The sequence below is a fragment of the Alnus glutinosa genome, chromosome 10, assembly GCF_958979055.1.
Source record: "Alnus glutinosa chromosome 10, dhAlnGlut1.1, whole genome shotgun sequence".
NCBI classification, from domain to species: Eukaryota; Viridiplantae; Streptophyta; class Magnoliopsida; order Fagales; family Betulaceae; genus Alnus; species Alnus glutinosa.
The window spans coordinates 27,123,594-27,146,106 of NC_084895.1; the positions used below are offsets into that span (position 1 = coordinate 27,123,594).

General features: G+C 37.4%; 1 protein-coding gene and 1 long non-coding RNA gene across 2 annotated transcripts; one reads left to right on the top strand and one right to left on the bottom strand.

Moving 5' to 3' along the window:
* The first annotated feature begins 1,819 nt into the window (after positions 1-1,819).
* On the top strand, positions 1,820-21,766 carry LOC133879559 (beta-amyrin synthase-like). Its single transcript, XM_062318171.1, has 17 exons — positions 1,820-2,093; positions 4,368-4,553; positions 4,841-4,930; positions 5,079-5,276; positions 5,379-5,463; positions 18,008-18,174; positions 18,279-18,470; positions 18,559-18,672; positions 18,937-19,056; positions 19,137-19,259; positions 19,359-19,457; positions 20,013-20,069; positions 20,201-20,391; positions 20,488-20,665; positions 20,946-21,026; positions 21,141-21,224; positions 21,368-21,766. Exons 1-17 carry the CDS (start codon positions 1,893-1,895, stop codon positions 21,482-21,484), a joined length of 2,283 nt encoding a protein of 760 aa, XP_062174155.1. The 5' UTR covers positions 1,820-1,892; the 3' UTR covers positions 21,485-21,766.
* LOC133879837 (uncharacterized) lies at positions 10,981-13,243 on the bottom strand. The gene is made up of 4 exons (XR_009902158.1): positions 13,024-13,243; positions 12,881-12,945; positions 12,212-12,266; positions 10,981-11,268 (listed from the first exon to the last, which is right to left on the bottom strand). It is a non-coding gene; the product is annotated as an uncharacterized LOC133879837 (long non-coding RNA).
* Positions 21,767-22,513: the final 747 nt, after the last annotated feature.

A 22,513-nucleotide genomic window follows, 5' to 3' on the forward strand; every position in this document is an offset into this window, starting at 1 on the left:
ATTTTGGGGGATAGGAATTTCCTACAATTCCAAATAAATTTTAGATTATCAAATTATGGAATTTAAACCATTTCTAGGCATCAAAATGTTAAGAAAACGCTACCTATTAAAAATATGGCACAGTACAGTTGAGAATTAAGTATATTTTCATAATGTTCTTGTTCTTTATGTTGTAAAAAAACTTTGAACAGAATACTATCTTTTGGTTTTAAGAAGAATAAACATCTCTCCAAAAGTGAATAAAAAACTTTTTAGAAGAGAAATTATTTATGGTTATTTCATAACATGTCATCTTTTTAATGTGGCAATTTTTAAGCATTTTGTTGCCTAGAAATGGCCAAAAATTTTAATCCAAATTTAAGATAACATTTTGCTTCCCTTCACATTATTTAAATAATATAAGACAATGGTTTAAAATAAAAAATAAAAATAAGAAAGGGAAAAAAAAATGCTACACACATCTTCACACTAAATATTTTGAAGGGTAAAAAAAACTCCGGAAATAATACTCAAAAGTTTAGTTTCCCTCTGAAAATATATTGCAAATATGAGCTATTAATATAACAACCTTTCTATCTTTCATACGTATCAATGGAATCCAACCTTCTCTCTGAAATTGTGAAGATGGGGACCAGCCAGTGAAGAAGAAGAAGAGAAGAGACAAGAATGAACTCCAGTTTGAAAAGTTGAAGAAGGTACGTAAAGTGAAAAATCAGATTGACAATCGGGAATATTATTCTAGCAAATTATCAAAATTACTTCTTGAAAAGTTATACAAATTTTTCCAGCAGTCAGGTAGTAAGATGGCCAAGACTGTTGAGCTCATCTAAGACCCATCTCTCATTTCAGCAAACTTTCGCACTCATTAATCCAAGGTAAACACACAAACACTAAAATGTTAACCACCGTGATGGGTAGTAGGATTTTCATCTACTATTTTATCGATCTATCACTCTTGAGTACTCGCCTTTTCTTTTTCTTCTTCTTTGCAAGTTTTTTTTTTTTTTTTTTTTTTTTTTTTTTTTTTTCTATGACGCTGAGTTTGAAACTAATGGCTCAGTCTTCTTTCTTATTGTGAAGACAAGATAAGACCACCTGTCATGATCACACATTTTTCGTTGTTTTTATCGATCATTCACAGCCATATGTTCTGATGTGCTTGCTGACAAAAACTTGTCATGTTATTAATTTTATTTTTGTTTTTTTACCTCTTATGTCACTTTATCGTTTTTGTCAAACAAAACTTATGTATTGTGTAAAAAAAAAAAAAAAATCTTGAGTTAAGTAGATTTTTTGTTGAATAGTAAAATGTTTAGCAAAAAATATAATATTACGTGTTTTTGCCCCTGTAAAATTTATATAGGCTTGCTACTAGTAATATAACATTGAATTTCAAAAGTGAAAACAATAATTTTAGTATAAAAGTGTAATAAAAAAATTAAAAATTAAAAATTAATTTTTATTTAATATTTAAATATTAAAAAAAGCCTTATTTATAATAATCGCACAAGGCTCCAAAATTTATTGAGCCGACCCCGCATCCCACGACACCTACATTTTTCAGCTTTTCTTCTTTTTCCACAAGCTTCTCCAAGAAGCTCAATACCTCATTACAATTATGGTTGAAAAAGACAAGTCTCCACTTTAATTACACGACACCGACTATACTTAGGATCAATAATATCACTGCCTAGCTAGGTAGTTGTTACAATTGTGGTTGCTTTAATGTTGGTTATAATTAAGTATATTTATGAATATGATTGGTATATTATAACTGAATATATATAATAGCTGCACGAAAGAGAAGAGAAGAGAAGAAAGAAGTGGTAGCTAGCAATATTATCATCAATCTTGAGTAACAGTGCAGTTTGATTGAAAGAAACAGGAGAAGAATGTGGAGGCTTAAGATAGCAGAGGGTGGCAATGACCCTTATATCTTCAGTACAAACAACTTTGCTGGGAGGCAGATATGGGAGTTTGATCCTCAGGCTGGCACTCCACAGGAGCGGGCTGAGGTTGAAGAGGCTCGTCAAAATTTCTACAACAACAGATTTCAGGTCAAACCTAACAGTGATCTCCTATGGCGAATGCAGGTACGTACCCTCCTCTTCTCTCTCTTCAATATATCATTATCATTTTCTCTGCACTAAAAATAGCTTCTTTAACTCCAAGGGTTAGCTCTAGTGATAAGTCATTTGGCCCTATTCCTCGTTAAGTTTGACCTTATTGAGTTTAAACAATTCATTAGGGCAGAGTGTTACCCAACCGTGTAAAGAAAACGTTTTGTATGGTGTTCAAAAGATCTAGTTAGAGTGAAGCTCCGAATACCCCTATATATATATATATATATATATATATATATAAAACAGCTACTTTCCTGCCATGTCATAACCTTTCCCATGTATCAAAATCTGTGTCACCTTACTTAATTTGAAGGGGCCGGAGGGTGGAAGGTTTTGAAGTTTTTTTGCATGGTCTAACATCCAAAATTTTACCTTCATATATAATTCGGTTCTCATATTAATAAAGAAGGAAGCAATGCGCTATTTGATATAAAACTCATTATAATGGAGTATTGAATGATTGTTTCATTATAATGGAGTATTGAATTGAGGACAAAGACATTAAAACATCAAAATCAATTTCAACATACACTTAAGGTGGCACTACCATACACTTTAAATGCTTACAAACATAAAAAGAAAGGGAAAAGTATACACATAACCCTTTCAAACTACAATTTCATTTTCAATGTCCCCCCAAACGACCAATTGTGTCAATCTCCTCATTTGCACTACCAAAAAATGTCAATATCTACCCTTTATAAGATTATTAAAATTTAAAAGAAAAAACTAAAAAATTATTAAAAAAATCTGAAAAAAAAGTTATACAAAAAAAAAAAAAAAAAAATACAAACTGGTTTTTCTTCTTCTGTTTTTTTCATTTGTTTTTTTAAAAAATAAAATTGTTTTATAATTTGCAATTATATTTTTTTATTTCTTTGCTCTTTTTCGTTTTTTTTTCTAGTTTTTTCTTTATTTTTTTAATTTTGGTTTTTTTTTTTAATTTTTTTTTTTTTTTGGTTTTTCTTTTGTTATCTTTTAGTTGTAGTTTTTTTTTTTTTTTTTTTTTTTCAAATTTATAAGGACATTTTTGCCTTATTGAAAAAAAAAAATTATGGTCATTTTTATCTTTTTGTTGGTCTTAGGGGGCGGACATTGACATTTTTGGTAATTTGAAGAGGGATATTGACACAGTTGATAATTTAGGGAGGACATTGACAATTTAGTGGTAGTTTGAGGGGGATACATGTACTTTTCCCTAAAAACAACAAAATCAATGTTAGCAAAAAAGACAATAAAAAATAAAAATAAAAATAAAATAAGACAAAGAATTAGAAAAGAAAGGAATTTAAATCTTATAAGAAAGATTGGTGTATAATTTTTTTTGGAAAGGAAGATTGGTGTATAATTGGAGACAAGTCAATTTACCTTTTACAGAAACAATCCTTCTAATACAATTGCTTCTTGTGTTAAATCATCATTTATCCTAAAAGCTTAAGCTTATAGGATGAAGTAAATTTAATCAATTATGCAGTTTGTTTCGATGTAAAATGTTTTCCGTCGTAAAATATTTTCAACGAAAATCATTTTTTAGAAAAAATGATTTCCCTGTAAATATTTTTTGGCATTTAGCTCGTACGAAAAAATCACTAACGGTGAAAAACTACCGGTGACGAGATTCCGTCACTGGCCGGCAGAATTCCGGCCACTTTCACCTGAATTAGGCTACTATTGCCGGATTTTGGCGATGGAGGTCAAAATCCGGCCGTATTGGCTAGATTCGTCGGAATCTCGGTTGTGACTTTAAATTTTGAGGTTATGATTTCAAAAGTGATGAAAAATTAAGGGTGTAAGTGAAGTTTTTCCTACTTTTTATTATTCTTTTTCAAGACATTTCCTTGAACCAACGCAAAGGTATTGGAATTCAATGTTTAAACCAAGGAACATCACTTCCCAAATGTCTCAGTTATGTGCATGTACAATGGTACGGTACATCATACTAAAACCTGACATACGAGTTAAAATCTGTGTCACTAAATCCTCTATATAACACAAAGCCTAGATATATAGCTCGTAAATCTGTGTCACTAAATCCTCAGTATAACACAACCTAGATCTATAAATGCTATTTTGGTTGTTAGTTTAGGAAATGAAATTCTATGGTATTGGTAGGTGATGATATTGCCCTCCCACTTCCGGATACAGAGTAATCTAGCAGCTTTAAAATTCATATATATCATGGGATATCTAATGATTCAGAAATTTTACTCTAATATGCTTATTTCCTTGACAAAATGATTGCAGTTTCTGACGGAGAAAAACTTCAAACAAACGATTCCCCAAGTAAAGGTTGAGGATGGAGAAGAAATCACATATGAAAAGGCCACGGCTGCATTGCGAAGGGCCATCCATTTCTTTTCGGCCTTGCAGGCCAGTGATGGCCATTGGCCTGCAGAAATTGCTGGCGTATTGTTTTTTCTTCCCCCCTTGGTGAGACTCATAATTATTATCAATCTTCTTTTTATATATATATACTGTTTTTGGGATATTTACGTAAAAAAAAAAAAAGTATACATCAGGGAACCTTTTGTGATACCAGGCCTAATCATCAACAACATAAAAGCTTTTCTAATGATATTTAACACTGAAACATCTTCTAAGATTGACCGGACTATGAACAGTACCATTGGATTTATGACGGCATGTCTCCTTTGACTTGTTCTGGTTTTCATCTTGATGCACTGCTAATTGTATTCTTTTAACCCTAAAAAATGCAGGTAATGTGTTTGTACATTACAGGACATCTTAATACTGTGTTCCCTACTGAGTATCAAAAGGAAATCCTTCGATACATATACTATCACCAGGTGTATATTCTTGGAAGCTTTACATGTTAATCATGCAAACATGATTAGATTTTCTGTTGAATTACTTGATTCTTTTCCTTACTTTTTTTTTTTTGTGTGTTTAAACTGTCATGTTGAACAATTATGCTGTAAATTTTGCATATTGTAGAATGAAGATGGTGGCTGGGGATTACACATAGAGGGCCACAGCATCATGTTTTCCACGGCTCTCAACTACATTTGCATGCGTATACTCGGGGAAGGACCCGATGGTGGCCAGGACAATGCTTGTGCAAGAGCGCGAAAGTGGATCCTTGACCATGGTGGTGTAACACACATACCCTCTTGGGGAAAGACCTGGCTTTCGGTATGACCATGTTTCATGGCTAGTTGGGAAATGAATATGCATATATGATTACTGTTTGTTTGCTGATAATTAACTCTAGTATGCATTTTCCCTTTGTTGTAGATACTTGGTGTGTTCGAGTGGATTGGAACCAATCCAATGCCTCCGGAATTTTGGATCCTTCCTTCATTTCTTCCCATGCATCCAGGTTTATACATATATCTTCTTACAACTTCATTATACTTCCTGAAAATGCGAGTCTATTTAGATCCTTATTGCATCATGAAATGTTTTTAAAATCCATTTAGTCTAATGTTGAAAATTAAATACAGGGCTTAATTGAAACATGGTAAGCACTACTATTTGAAGCCTCTGTTACATAGAGGTTTTACTTTCTTCTCTTTGATAATTAAACTTGCAACATGTTGGTACAGTTTCCGGTACGGTGACGTGTTTCCTTGTGATTCGATGCCTTCCTTGATCTTCACTCTCCTCGGAATCTGCAAAATAATAAACGGCTCGTCGGCTCGTGGGGGTGCTGACCATACCCCCACTCCGATGCCTAAGTCAGTTCAAAACTGTTTATTTTTCTGGAGAGTATCAATAATTTCAGAGCATAGAGAATCTGCATTTTTTTCAAAATACCTGACGTAGTAGTCTTATTTATAGACTCACAGTTCACAGTTATGAAACTACTAGAGTGCTTGGAGCATAATTTAATTAGGAGTCTGAGTCCTAGATCACATAGTCTTTAATCTTATCTTCATAGAATTCAAATTGGGTAATAGAGTCTAAACTGGATATGACACTCTCTTTAGCTAATGTCATTCTATTAGGTGCCTTATGCCATATTTGATGGGATAGAAGTCTATCTTGATATATTTGGGATATGCGGCTTTTTGGAGATAATGGATGGTCTTGTATTTAAGTCTAATCTGGCCGGGTCAACCCGATGGGCTCAGCCCCCGATACTACCTTAGGCCCACGTGTCTTTGGAGTTGATTATTTCTCCAACAGTTACCCCTCTAATTCTCTTATTTGAATTTAGAATGTAAGAGAATTAAATACCTCAATTTCTGAATCTGGATCTTCCATAATCTGTATCTGACAATTGCCGCCTCTTCAAAGTAATTATGATGAATAATGCCTCGAATCTCTAGATTGGAGTGGCGTCTGACCTGATGGATGCCAATTCAATTCTTGGACACTTGTGATCTGTCAGAGTACTAATAGCAACTTCCCATAGATATCTTCTACATAAGTGCCTCTACATAATATTGTCGGTCAGGCTAAAGTTGTGAAGATGATCCTTTACTCTCAGTAGGAGATGGATCGGACTGATGTAGTTGATTTGACCAAGATTGTGGTGAAATGCCACTCTGAGAGAACACTTTGCGTACAACTTTCCTAAGATCAAGGTTCTGTCTGACAAAAAAGGGTAAACCGTTGAAGAAAAAGGCTTAACATACCCAAAGCTTCTTCATCGGTAGTGCTTCGTAGACCGCTTCCACAAAAATCTCTCTTGGCGGCTTTAGAGGCTCAGACTAGCGCTAAGGCTTTGGTTGTCCGAGACTTACAACGACTAGGGGCTTCCGGTGGCCCGAGGTTTTGTGCCTGGCGTACCAAATCTTCTAATCTGAACACCATCTAGCTTGGTCTCACCTGTGAATATCTTTATTTTTGAACTTTGTAATGTTTGAATTCTTTGTTATGGAAAAACTTTCCATAGCAAATCAATTCTCACTTATCCGCTAATAACTTGAACAAACAATCGGTTTGCGTAAGTTAACTCCGAGGAGGGTAAGAAAAATCTTTTGTTTCAAAAATCTTTTTGTTTCGACCTCCTGGACTAGGAGGGAAAAAAATCTTTTGTTTTAACCTCCGAGCCGAGAAGGGAAAAAATCTTTTGTTCAATCTCCGAAACTAAGAGGAAAAAATCTTTTTGTTTTGAACTCCGAGCCGAGTAGGGAAAAAATCTTTTTGTTTCGACCTCCGGGATTAGGAGGGAAAAATCAAACTTTAAGCTATCCTCCTTAACTTGAACAAACAATCGGTTTGTGTAAGTTATGACCGAAAAGAATAGGAAAAATCTTTTTAGAATCGATGAACTTACTTGGTTATTTTTTTGTAGAGGTGGTATCCCCTCATGGTTTGTTATAGGGGTTGTCTCCCGTAAGGTTTGTTGTAGGGGCTGTCTCCCTGTATCTTTGTCCGAGTTGCTCTTGAGAGAACTTAATTTAAGAGCTTAGTGTAGCTTCGGTGATTTTCCCTTTGCAGAAGCTTTAACTTTGTTGAGCTACCCCCCATAACTTTAGTCCGCGACCGCGGGCTAAGCCGTTCGAGGCAGATAGTCAAGTCCTCTTGGTATCCTGGACGATGTTGTAAAAGAGATCTTGGAGTTCGGAGTGAGTCTCGGGGCTTCAGCCTGTAAATACTTGAACTTTCCTTTTCAAATGTATCTTTTCTTTTTCATGTAAAATTTTTTGTAATGAACAAAATTTCAATGTTAATGAATGGAAGTCTTGGACATTTTGACTTTCACTTTCCTTATCTTACTAGTTCTGAAGTGTTGAGTCTTATTTGATGATTTTTTAAAGAGGTTTTATCCTCATACCTTCCTGAAGCTTTATCTTCTTGAAGCTTTATCATTCTGAAGCTTTGTCATACTGAAGCTTTTTTTCCCTGAAACTTTATCTTCCTGGATCTTTCCTGAAGCTCTGTCATACTGAAGCTTTTTCTCCCTGAAACTTTATCTTCCTGGATCTTTCCTGAAGCTTTATCTTCCTGAAGCTTTGTCATCCTGAAGCTTTATCATCCTGAAGCTCTACCTTCCTGTTTACTTTCCTGAAGCTTTTATCATCCTGAAGCTTTATCATTCTGAAGTTTTACCTTTCTGAAGCTTTATCTTTCTGAAGCTTTACCTTTCTGAAGCTTTATTTTTCTGAAGCTTTATCATTCTGAAGTTTTATCTTCTTGAAACTTTATCTTCCTGGATCTTTCCTGAAGCTTTATCATTCTGAAGCTTTACCTTTCTGAAATCTTTGTAACCTGTAAAAGACTTTATATATTACTGAAATGAAATTACTGAATTGAAGTCTTAACCTTTCAATTTCCTCATTTCTGAATTTAGATGATCCATGTTCATAGCATCTGGAGACCTCCATCCGAGAGGTTTCTTGGCTTGGACCAAACTATCCTGAAGGTTCTTGTCCTTCCGGAAACTTTCAATCTTGCCGTGGTTTCCTTTTCATAACCCTTTCGGGTCGTCCGAGGAAAGGATTTGGGCCAATTCTTAATCTTATATCCCTTCAGAACCCCCAACCGAGGGGTTTCTTCCCATTGAATCCTTTCCATGACCCTTTTGGGTTGTTCGAGGAAAGGATTCAGGTGGATTTTAATCGGGATATCCATAACCTTATCTTTCGGAAACCCCCAATCGGGAGGCTTCAACCCTTTGTATCCTTTCCATGACCCTTTCGGGTTATCCGAGGAAATGATTCGGGCGGATTCTTTTCTGGATATCCTTAGTCTAATCCTTCGGAAACCCCCAACCGAGGGGTTTCAACCCTTTGTATCCTTTCCATGACCCTTTCGGGTTGTTCGAGGAAAGGAATCGGGCGGATTCTAGTCCTCATCCTTCGGAAACCCCTAATTGGGAGGTTTCAACCCTTTGTATCCTTTCCATGACCCTTTTGAGTTGTTCGTGGAAAGGATTTGGGCGGATTCTTTCATAAGCATCCCCACCATAATTCTTTCGAGTCGTTTGAGGGGAGGAGTCAGATGGACGTTGATGTAGCTTGATCATCTTTGGAGAAGTTTGATGAAGAAGTGCTTCCATTCTGCCTCGGATTGCTGCTTTATTCTTAGCAGAGATCAATCGATACCAGAGGACTGTCTGCTCTTCTTTGCTCTCAGTGTTGGACTAACTGAGAAGTTTCCCTTGTTTTCTTTGCAGGGTTGTCTCCCTGGCTCTCGGTGTTGGACTAACCGAGAGGCTTTCCTTGTATAATTTGTTGTAGGAGTTGTCTCCCCGTATCTTTTCTGCAAAAAGGGTTAACGAAGCACTGCATATACTAAAACAAAATAGCAGAATGCACAGTAGCACCATATATTCTTTTCATCCGTCGGGATGATTTTGTGATCCTTTCACCCACAACAGGAGTGAAGCCTCAACACATGAGTCTATTTTATCAAAATATATATACATTTCGGCAAAGCATACAAGTGCATGCATATATATATATATATATATTTTTTTCCTGGTTGATAAAAACCAACATTTATCCTTACTTTAACATGAATCATGATTGTAAAAGAAGAGTATGAACTTATCTGGTGAATTCGATGAAGATGAACTGTCTTACTTGGAATTCCTTATCTTGCACGCCCCTCGATATGGGGCTCTTTGGGAGAGTTCCTTAAGCTGGACCCTCGGTTCGGATTGGTCCTTCGGCATGTGACTGTGCACTTCGGAGGATGGCAAATCTGGAGGGGTCTTTGGACTATGCTATTTGGAACTAGAAGCTCGGGCATAGGGTCTTCGGGATAGTACCCTCGGAATAATACTCTTGGTATGTGTCGTCTCGGTACGTACTTTTCGTCTCGGTAGAACACCCTCGCATCTAGCTTTTCTCCTTGGTAGAATGCCCTCGGATCAAACTTCTTGGAATATACTTTCTTCTCGGTATGAAACCCTCGGATTTTACTTTCCTCCATAGTAAAACATCTCGGATCTAACTTTCCTCCTCGGTAAAACACCTTGGATCTAACTTTTATACTCCGTAGAACACCCTCGGATCTAACTTTTCTCCTTGGTAAAACACCTCAGATCTAGCTTTTGTACTCGGTAAAACACCATCGGATCTATCCTTTCTCCTCGGTAGAACACCCTAGGTTCTAACTTTCCTCCTCGGTAAAACACCTCGGATCTAACTTTTCTCCTCGGTAGAATACTCTCGGATCTAACTTTTCTTCTCGGTAAAACACCTCGGATCTAACTTTCTTCATTAGTAAAACACCTCGGATCAAACTTTTCTCCTCGGTAAAACACCTTGGATCTAACTTTTCCCTCGGAGTATACTTTCTTCTTGGTAGAACACCCTCGGATCTATCTTTTTGGAGGGTGGCCACCTCGGGATTAAACACCTCGGACTTTACTCTTTTTTTTTTTTTTTGAACTTGGTCTCTAAGGCCTTCCTGCCCAATTAAAACCTCTACATGATTGCCTCTATTTTTACAACAGTAATGCATGCCCAACTAGAATTTTGGAGCATCCAACCCATCTGCCGAATCACATCACTGCAAGGCCAAATCTTGAAGGCCATATCTTGAAGCCCATATTATTCTTGGACAAGCAGACTTCTATTTTCTGATCCAGGTGTCTCAAGCCACAACCTGATGAGTTTGGTCATAACACAAATCACAAATTATGCTTGGAGGGGTCTCGCGTCTCTCGTTCTAGCACCACTCCGAGGAGATAAACAGCCTTGCTTGGAAGGTAGGAGTGGGGCGCCCAGTTCTTGTGGTTGTGGGGGTTGTGTGACGACCCTTTTCTTTTTTTTTTTTATTATTTTTTTTTATAAAAACATACAAACGGATCATCACAGTGGCACGACTACATGTCGCTCAGCCAACATATGGCACATGCCCCATAACATGTACCTGATAATCAGAGTTAAATCTAACAGTGGAATATAATAATCAATGTGCAGCGGAACACATATCATAAGCGGAAATACATCTAATACATAACAATTAATTACATCAAGAGCCATTTACAAGACTATCTATTTAAGGCTTATAAAACATATTACACCAATTACATACTAAATATAGGCTCAACAAATACATGTGTCACGTGGTACACGAGCCATAAATAAAATACCCAAAATGTGGACTACCCATGAGTCCGTGACTTATGACTGTTGCGATATGCTCCAATCATAGCATCCCAGACAATAGGTGGACGAGTCAATAACTATATCCGCAAAACCTGCAACCAAAGCATAAACGTCTGCACGGTTGCGGGGGTTGCCGCATCCGTACAGGTGGAATTATGAGCCCACCGTCTTAGCATACATAAATATACTAAGACCTCAGAGGTATACTATTCACTGAGTTTTCGCAAAGAACCAACTTTTCTTTTCTAGTCATGCGTACACTATAACAGCCACCAATTTTATAAACTTTTGTTTGAAAACCCCCATAGCTGATATAGCACACACCGGCTAATAGAAAACATTTGAACATACTTGGCAGCTAAGATTATACGCAGAAGTTCTGTTGTAGAAACAACTACGTACGACCTCACCTACGATAATACTTTAAGGTTTATTTGCTTAGGTATACATAATCCTTACGTTAGAAATCAATGGCATTTAAATCATGCAACTATCCGATAGAAATATACATAAGCTCTTTTCCATTAAAACTCTTATGCATACCAATACGTATAGCAAAACTACTCATAATATAAAAACATCACTCATCAAAACCATGCTATGAATGATTATGCAATGCACATCATGGAAATTAATCCAAGCATCATGGGTTACCCCAAGCATCATGGGAATTACCCCAAGCATTGTTTCCCGTGAGTTGTGAACCTCACTTCGATGCACGTTTAGCGTTCATATGCATATGCATCATGCTTTAAAACAATATACATTTCATTTTATGAATTATGCCTTTAACACATGCTTTCTTTACAAAACATAATCAATTCAACATGTCATTTCTTTCACAATTTGCATAACTTAAATCTTTATACTCACTCTAAACTCACCAATCATATTCATAGTTCAAAACATCATCAATATTTCAATATACTCCAAAGTACTCAAATCATCCAAAACAATTAATAATCAACATACAGTTGGTTCAGGTTTGTAAAACAATATATATTTTGCAATTCATCATTTAAGAAAATAATACTTCTCAGTGAGTAGAATACTCACCTGACTGCGCGGATTTAAGTACTAGGTCTCCTAGACACCACCTTGCAATGTGTCACTGTGAAAATACACATTGCACATCATTTGACCTTTCTAATATTAGACCGACATTTAGCTCTTAAATTGCTCAAGAGCTAACAATTGAAAAACCCCTAATATTTTAAGGGTCCCAATTACACACCCATAAATCTAGACACTAATTCTCAAACAATATTAACTCAAAGTATTTACTAAGAGTTAGATATTAAAATAACTATTTAATTATTTACCTATAATATCAATTTCTAACCCATAATTAATTCCACTAACTCATACATTATTTTCACAAACACTTTTATAATAATATTAGCCTTAAAATTATATTCATAAATTTCTAGATTATTTCTCACTAACATTCTATCAATATTATTAACTTTAATATTACGTTTATTAATCTTTTTACAACAATTACTAACTTATTAGCATAATTTATTCATCTATATTTTAATCACTTAAAAAAAAAACCCAAATTAGTTTAACCTATCAAATTAAGGTTTCTAAACTTTAAATCATAATTTATAAAACACTACTCCAAACACAATATTATTAACCCAATGGCTTTTATTAAGGGTTAATAACATAAAAACTCAATTAAAATTAAATATCCAAAAATTAGAGTTTGAGGAAACTCACCAAAAATTCCACCAAACGTAAATCCAACACTTGGAGAGTGTTTAGTAAGCTCCACACAACAAATCCTAAGAACACATAAAATTCAACTCAAATATCTTTAGATTTAATCTAAAATCTCAAAGACCAAGAGTTTGCGAAAATACCTCAAACCGATCGGTAGAAACGTAGATCGGGTTTCGTAGATCACGTTACCGAAGTCGGATTTGAAATTGAACGGTTAAATCTTCATAGATCATGATTTTTGTACGAAAAATCAAAAGAGGAAAAATGAGAAGAAGAGGCCCTGCCTCCCTAGGAAGAAGAAAAGAAAAGGCCGAATGGCCTTTTCTGTCAACAAGGCGCAGTGCGCCTTGTTTTAGTGAAGGGCCACTTGGCCCTTCATTTTATTTTATTTTATTTTATTTTTTTTCTTTTTCAGCATGTGGGGCGCAGGTCGCCCCACATGTTATGTATATATATATATATGGGATAATTGCACCGGAGGTCCCTGTGGTATACCATAATTATTTTTCACTCCCTATGGTTTAAAAAGTTCACTGGAGGTCCTCGTGATATGCAATAATTACAAATCGATCCCTGGCGTCAAATTCTGTTAAAATTTTTAACAGATTCCGTCAAATGCCACGTCAGCGCCACGTGTCGCCAATAAGATGGCGACACGTGTCTATCGTAATAAAAAATATAAATTTATTAAAAAATAAATAAAAATACTTATTTTTTTATAAAAAAAATTCAAAAAAAAAAACAAAAAAAAAAAAAAAGCTGAAGGGGTGGCCCAGCCACCCCTTTGGGGGTGGCCGCGCGCCACCCCCAGCCACTGCAGGGGGTGGCGCGCGGCCACCCCCAAGGCCCAGGGGGTGGCCTTCGGGCCACCCCTAGATCTACTAAGGGTGGCCCGATGGCCACCCCCGGCCACTGGGGGTGGCCGCGCGCCACCCCAGGTGGCCTCTGGGGGTGGTGCGCGGCCACCCTTAGAAGATCTAGGGGTGGCCGCGCGCCACCCCCGGCCACTGGGGGTGGCCGCGCGCCACCGCCGGCGGCCTCTGGGGGTGGCGCGCGGCCACCCCCATGGGCTGTTGGTGGCCTGGCCACCCCTTTTGGGGGTGGCCAGGCCACCCCTTTCCTATTTTTGTTTTTTTCTTTTTTTTTTTTTTTTGTTTTTTTTTTTTTTTTTTAAAAAAAAATAAGTATTTTTAATTTATTTTTTAATAAATTTATATTATTTTATTAAAATTAGACATGTCAGCGCCACGTGTCACCAATAAGATGACGACACGTGGCGCTGACGTGGCATTTGACGGAATCTGTTAAAAATTTTAACAGAATTTGACGCCAGGGATCGATTTGTAATTATTGCATATCACGAGGACCTCCAGTGAACTTTTTATACCATAGGGAGTGAAAAATAATTATGGTATACCACAGGGACCTCCGGTGCAATTATCCCTATATATATATATATATATATATATATATATATATATATATATATTTTTTTTTTAATTCATACTTTCTTCCTTTGACTTTTCTTTTCTTTCTTTTTTTATTTTATTTTTTTCTTTTACTTTTCTTCTTTCTTTTTGTGTTTGTTTTACCGATTTTTTTTTTTTTTTTTTAATTTATTTTTTTTTTTAATTTATTTCTATTTTAAATTCTTTTCTTTTGCATTTTATTTTTCATTTCTAATTTCTTTTTTTCTTTTTTTCTTTTTTCTTTAGACTTAAAAATATTCTCTTGTATTTTTAATAACACTAAATTAACTTAACTAATTATTTACTTAAATTTTATACTTTAATTATTGAATATTGTCTCGGACATTACAGGTTGTCAACGAGGGAAGAGTCGTAGAGGATGGGAATCTCTGAACGTTCCCAGCCACCGACCACAAGATCTTTGAGCCACCTACGCGCCTTGCTCGCCTTTGGCCTTGATTTGCAGTGAACTAGCTTCTGGGAGTCCCAACAATAATGGGAGATTCTTCATTACCTAACTCGGCAACATCGGCAAGGATCTAAACTCGACTCGAGATGAGCCGGCGCGGATCTTCCTTTGGAGCTCGGACTGAGTTCCAAAAGCCTCAGAAGTCTAGGTCTGCCTCGGAGGTTCAAAGAACCTTCTGGGTGGAGTCTCTCATTCTTCTCGTTATTCTTCTAGTCCGGCGCTGCCTTTCCCAAAACGCACAGCCGAGAAAACCGCTAGTATTTCCCAGCCCATATTTTTTGTTCCTTCCTTGGAATGATGTCTTATAGCAGTTGGTCAACAGCCCTTAGCAACACATGTTCTCCCACCATGCTTTTTCTTCTTCATCGGGCCACTACTATCTTGCGGTGGGGACAAGCTGGTTCGAACTTTGCTGCCCAAGATCGCCCATCACACAGGCCTAAAGGGCTTGTGGTTCTATGACTGCCCGACACACAAGGACACCTTGTGCTCACGACCGATTTGTGCCACGTGGAACCTAATCTGAACACGTTCTCTTCCAAGTCGCCGTTGCCTTGAAGGTCTGGGTCCTCGGAGTGTGCTTCTCTCTCTCTCTCTCTCTCTCTCTCTTTTTTTTTTTTTTTTTTTTTTTTTTTTTTTTTTTTTTTTTTTCTGGACCGAGCCCCACACTTATGGAAAAACCGGTACTGGCGGACTCACAACACGGGTTGGCTTCTTTCAAATGATGGCTAGGAACTTCCTACCGAAACTTTCAGAAACATCTGGAGCAGCACCAAAAAGATAAAAACACAGCCACAGTACCAATCCCTTAGGCGTGATCCAGCTTTTTGAAGAGCCAGAACTTTGAGAACCTCTATCAGGGTTTCGGTGAAAAGTCTCTCGGTTTTTCCAGCTACTAGATTAGTGGAGAATCTTTCCAAAGTCTACCTGTCGACCGATCTTCCGAGAATCTTCTACCATTTGATTTCTTCCGATTTCTTCTTCAAGACACTCTCGGTTGTGAAATTTCATCAAGTTGTGTACGTGTAGTCACCTTGCAACCAAAGTTCGCATAGAAATCAACCAACGTCATCTTTACAACCAATTTTTTCTCAAAACACGGGTATCACTTTCCACGATAGGCATACTGCAGCATGCGATTCTTTCCAAGCAATACACATTATATTTTCTTTCCTTTTGTAAAACAGGGTAGTGCTGAGTCTTTCCATATCAAGGCAGTACAGAATTGAACAAGGTTGGCTAAGTCGATGCTATTTGGTGGCCAAGATTGGAACTGGGTTACACCACATGGATGGATGGATCCACCTTGGACGTTTGGCTCAGGCCTAAGATCCACCAACTCCCCTCGGTGGATTCTGGGTGGAATGGAGCGTCGCCATCACCTGAAAATCTCCAAATCTGTGAAGAAGACAGCCTCCACGTTCGGGGCTTTGACGTCCCACTGGGTAAAACCAGAAGTACCGTGGATTTGCATTTTAAGATCCTGGGAATCGCGTCACTGGCGCTGGACCTTTGCGGTGGCGGATCCTTCATCCTCTGGCCTTGATGTGCACATTCTCAACCCATCACAGTTGGTGGATTCGAGAGAAACGGATCTAGGATCCGAAGAACATGCGCCGACAGTCCCGTGCGCCCATGTGCCGACAGTCCCTGATGAATTGGAGCATCGTGGCCCACGACTAGTGGGTATCTTCGAGCATGGGTTGCCTCCGGGGAGGGTCTTCTCTGCTTGCCCTAAGGATTCTAGCCTGCATCTCTATCTGAGTTAGGTCACGCCGCATGCCTACAGTCGACCTGCCCGAGGAGAGCCATCATGCAGGGAGGCCAGATTCTTCATCGCCTGACTTGGCATCACCAGCAGTGAGGGCTGATCGTGACTTTCTCCAGCGTCAGAAGAGGAACAACCGATTAGCCAAGGGGTTCTTCGGAGAAGAAATCGGGAACCGAACTGATTTGGGGCCTACCCATCGGGTTTTTCTTGGGCCGACCCAAACTCTCCTTTCTTCTTCTCTGTATATTTTTTGTTTGTCTGGGCCAACCCATTAGAACGAATTGGACTAGCCTCAATCCCCCAAGCCTAAGCCAATCGACCTGATGCCTTTTTTCTTTTTTGTATAGACTGTATGTGCTGTAGCCTTTCACGTGAACTCGATACCTAAAAAGTGGATAAATTTTCCAAAGTTTCTATGGTTGACATGAATGGTCAAAGCTGCATCTAAGAAACCTCCAAAATTTTCACACCACTCAAGGCAGAATCATATATGGGCCATACGACAGTCTCTAAAAACGTAGAAAAACACAAGTTAAATCAAACATATCTGGTATATACAACGAGGTCCAACATTAGTTTGATGTGCGTTAAAGCAAGCCCGAAATAGATGGATGTGGATAAATTCTAGCAAACTTCAAGTGTAGACCCACGAAGTCAGAGATCTTTGTCTATTGATGAAGAGAGATTTTCAGATTTGATTTGATCACGCAGTCACCGTTGCGGATTTTTTTTTTTCTCGTAAGAACGATCTGTCGTTTCCACAGACGGCGCCAAACTGTTGGTACAGTTTCCGGTACGGTGACGTGTTGCCTTGTGATTCGATGCCTTCCTTGATCTTCGCTCTCCTCGAAATTTGTAAAATAATAAACGGCTCGTCAGCTCGTGGGGGTGCCAACCATACCCCCACTCCGATGCCTAAGTCAGTTCAAAACTGTTTATTTTTCTGAAGAGTATCAATAATTTCAGTGCATAGAGAATCTGCCTTTTTTTCAAAATACCTGACGTAGTAGTCTTATTTATAGACTCACAGTTCACAGTTATGAAACTACTGGAGTGCTTGGAGCATAATCTAATTAGGAGTCTGAGTCCTAGATCACATAGTCTTTAATCTTATCTTCATAGAATTCAAATTGGGTAGTAGAGTCCAAACTGGATATGACACTCTCTTTAGCTAATGTCATTCTATTAGGTGCCTTATCCCATAGTTGATGGGATAGAAGTCTATCTTGATATATTTGGGATATGCGGCTTTTTGGAGATAATGGATGGTCTTGTACTTAAGTCTAATCTGGCCGGGTCAACTCGATGGGCTCAGCCCCCGATACTACCTTAGGCCCACGCGTCTTTGGAGCTGATTATTTCTCCAACACAACACATATTGCTTATATATCAATTGCCTTTCCCCTAAAATGCAGCCAAAATGTGGTGCTACTGCCGTTTGGTGTACCTACCTATGTCATACCTGTATGGGAAAAGGTTCGTAGGCCCAATCACACCTCTCATTCTGTCATTGAGGGAGGAACTCTATACTCAACCTTACAACAAAGTTAACTGGAAGAAAGTGCGTCATCTATGTGCGAAGGTGAGTTTACCTTAATCTTCTCCTCATGGTTGATACTTGCTCATTGCTACATATGCTCTTCAATGTTCTTCCAGCCCATTGATTATGCAAAACTTTTGTTGTAGGAGGATCTCTATTATCCCCATCCTTGGATACAAGATCTGCTCTGGGATAGTCTATACATATTCACTGAGCCTCTTCTCACTCGTTGGCCATTAAACAAGCTGGTCAGAGAGAAGGCTCTTCAAGTAACAATGAAGCACATTCATTATGAAGATGAGAACAGTCGATACATCACCATTGGATGCGTGGAAAAGGTAATGTTATCATACAATCAAGTGAAGCAATGGAAAGCATATATTTGGGCTATATAACTGTACTCCTAAAGCCATTCGCATTGAACAGGTCCTATGTATGCTTGCTTGTTGGGTTGAAGATCCAAATGGGGATTATTTCAAGAAGCATATTGCTAGGATCCCAGATTTCATATGGGTTGCTGAAGATGGAATCAAGATGCAGGCCAGTACGCATATTCTGCAAAAACAGTTGCAGAACCTTTTGTCTATCCTTGAACATTTGAATTGCACTTTATATTGAACTATGAATGAAGAGATTTCCTAATATAAATTTCTTTCTAGGGTTGGTTTTGTAAATATAACTATTCAAACTTGAGTATAAACCTCAATTAAGCTCTCGTTTTCTAACTTCAAGTCTATAAGTCCCGGAGTCTTTGCAAGAAAATGGAAGGGATCGTTGATTTTGATATATGCCATTTGTATGTAGGGTTTTGGAAGTCAAACGTGGGATACCGGTTTCGCTATTCAAGCTTTACTTGCGAGTAATCTCATTGATGAAGTTGGACCTACACTTGCGAGAGGGCACGACTTCATCAAGAAATCCCAGGTTTGATTTTCAATTCTGAAAGCATCTCTTCGCCACAATCATCAGACTAATTATTCTGTTTTCCCTTAAAAATTGTAAAGGTCAAGGACAACCCTTCCGGGGACTTTAAAAGCATGTACCGTCACATTTCTAAAGGATCATGGACTTTGTCCGATCAAGATCAGGGATGGCAAGTTTCTGATTGCACTGCAGAAGCTTTGAAGGTAATTAACTTCGTTTAAATGCATCAATGGTGTAAAGTGTTGCACCTTCTCCATAATTATTAATGTATTCCTCACCAAATTCGATCTCCTCTATTTCAGTGTTGCATGCTTTTATCCATGAAGACACCAGAAATTGTTGGTGAGAAAATGGAACTCGAGCGATTTTATGATTCTGTAAATGTTATACTTTCTTTACAGGTGAGGATCAAACTTTCACAATTGTTAAATCACTGATCATCCCAAAATTTTAAACTGATAAAAAATGAATGATTGTAATTATTTAAATAATATATATTCTAACGCTCTCACGTGTGGGTTCAAACTCCCCCTTAATAAGTGAATAAGGGAAAAATGTCGATTTTCATTATTTAATTAATATTTTAATACTCTTCCTCATGTGTCGGCTTAAACTAACTCTTTAATAGTGAGGCCCAAAACGTAGAGAACTCAGAATCTTGACTTTTATACCATGTTAAATTACCAGTTATCCCAAAAGTTTAAACTGATAGAAAACATATGTTTAATTTTAATCATTTAATTAATATTCAAAATTTCAAACAACTAGCGCTACATGTCTTTTTAATAAGTTTAAATATTTGGCAACTATCGGCATTGAATAGAAAAACCAGTCTTCATTTGGTTTTTCGGAGGATCTGAAACTTTCTTAAAGTTTCCTTTATCTAGTGCAATGCTTATTTCTTAAGTATTTCACTGCGTTCATATCAATAAGCTCAATTGTATGGCTTAATGCAGAGTAAAAATGGTGGTTTAGCTGCCTGGGAACCAGCAGGAGCCCAAGAATGGTTGGAAGTAGGTACCTTAATGTATTGAAGTGGCCTTGAAATGTGCTTATGGGAATACTTCAAAATTATCTAGTGCTTCTATATATATTCTCCCTTTTCTATCGTATATTAATGGATTTTTTTTTTTTTTTTCATTAGCTTTTAAATCCCACAGAATTCTTCGCAGACATTGTTGTTGAGCATGAGTACCTTGAGTGCACTGCATCAGCAATCCAAGCTTTAGTTTTGTTTAAGAAGTTGTACCCCGAGCACCGGAAGGAAGAGATAGAAGATTTCATAAAAAATGCTGTTCAGTTTATTCAAGACATACAAATGCCTGATGGTTCATGGTATGTATGTTCCTCCACTGATTTATTAGATATTTCTCTGACATTAGTCTGTTTTTATACCAAAGAAATCTATTACATGATTAAGCATTTCCACAGGTATGGAAATTGGGGAATTTGCTTCATATACGGTACATGGTTTGGACTTGGAGGATTGGCCGCAGCTGGCAAGACTTACAACAATTGTCCAGCTATGTGCAGAGCTGTTGATTTTCTACTCAAAGCACAAAGGGATAATGGTGGTTGGGGAGAGAGCTATCTCTCATGCCCAAACAATGTAATGTTTTAACAACCATATATAAATGCTAAAACCCTCGTAATTCTTGATTTATTTTTCATCTTTATTTTCAAACATCATTAGTTTTTTCCATTATCTTTTACTCTAAACATCATGGATAACAATTTAAGAACCTTCATTAACATGCATCGTGTTGTTCCACAAATTCTTATTAGTGGAAGAATTTCGGTCAAAGAAAAGTCTTTCTTGTTTTTGTCTTTCTAAGATTTTGCAGATGCTAGATAATAAAACTATAATCTCTTTGTGCTTGATTATATAGGAATATGTACCACTTGAAGGAAACCGATCAAATTTGGTACAAACTGCATGGGCAATGATGGGTCTCATTCATGCTGGACAGGTGATCGACTTGATGGTTTAAAAATCTAGCCTTGTTTTCTCTTATACCATGCTGTCATTATTGTCATATGCTTTGATCTGGCATATTCTGATGTTAAAATTGTATCTGTACTAGGCTGAAAGAGACCCGACACCTCTTCACCGCGCTGCAAAGCTGATAATTAATTCTCAACTGGCAGACGGTGATTTTCCTCAACAAGTACGTCCTCTCTTTAAAACATGAGAATTTAATTCAGAAAGATTGGGGAGGAAAGCAAAATAGCATAACTTGGAAGTATATTATGCTTGAATTTTACCTCCAACGCTTCCTAACCATCCGTCGACACTCTTTCATATATACAGGAAATCCTTGGAGTCTACTTGAGGAACTGTATGCTACACTATGGAGCATACAGAAATATTCACCCAATGTGGGCTCTTGCAGAATACCGCAAGCATGTCCCATTGCCATTGTTGTAACATCCCCAGCCCGAAATGTGGTTGGTTCGTGATACAGTCAGATTTCCTAGGGCTTACGTGGCAATGCCGTAGCCATCAAGCAGCCCCCAAGCCAGCGTGAATAAGGAGAATAATTCTCCATATTTCTTTCCTTGCATGTTTTAACTAAATAAGGAATGTATTTCCACTAGTTTATTTCTTCCTAGTTAATTTTCCTGCACGATGTAACGATGGCTAGGCCTAATAGTTATGTCTTATGACCTAGCCGTCTTCTATATAACTATATAAGTGTAAACCCTAATGTATAAAGATCACGCTAAATTATAATCAAATCTATAACCTTTATTGGTATCTTAGAGGTCACTGCTCCCTCGAAGTAGCCCATAACCATTTTTCCTTTGTTCTTTACTATTTGATTGCATCAGTTCGTCAACTCTCCTTTCAGAGGCATAAAGAATTATAAGGCATGTATCGTAGCTTTGTTGGAAATCATCATTTCGAAATTAAGTTGTGTCTTCATTGAAATATTGATGTGTTAAATATGCTTTGAAGTGTTCAGAAAATAAATCGTTTTAAGTATAGGGTTTTAAAGAAAATGAATTTAACACAACTGTTTTATGATTGGGGATTTCCTTACTGAGCATTTTAGCTCATTCAGTTTACTTTTCGTTTTCAGGTCTTGAGGAAGGACTAGGTGGCTGGGATGTGGGGCTAGGATATATATCCATAAAGAACATATCATGAACAATTTTTCCTTAAATTAAATAAGTGCAGTGGCACATGAGTATTTTCAATTATGAACTTGTTACTATCGGAATATCATTTTGGAGGTTTTGATCAAACACTTTCGCACTTAAATAAATTTTTAATTACAGCCAGTCCTTTTTACCAAGCATTTATTATCTCATTTAGTTAACTACTTTGGCATGCCTTAAAATTCTTTGCGCCTCTAAAAGGAGAGTTGACGAACCTACCCCTTTTCAGGATGGGGATGTTACAATTGCCATTGCCATCCAAAATAATTTAAATCAATTAAGTAGTGAAATCTTA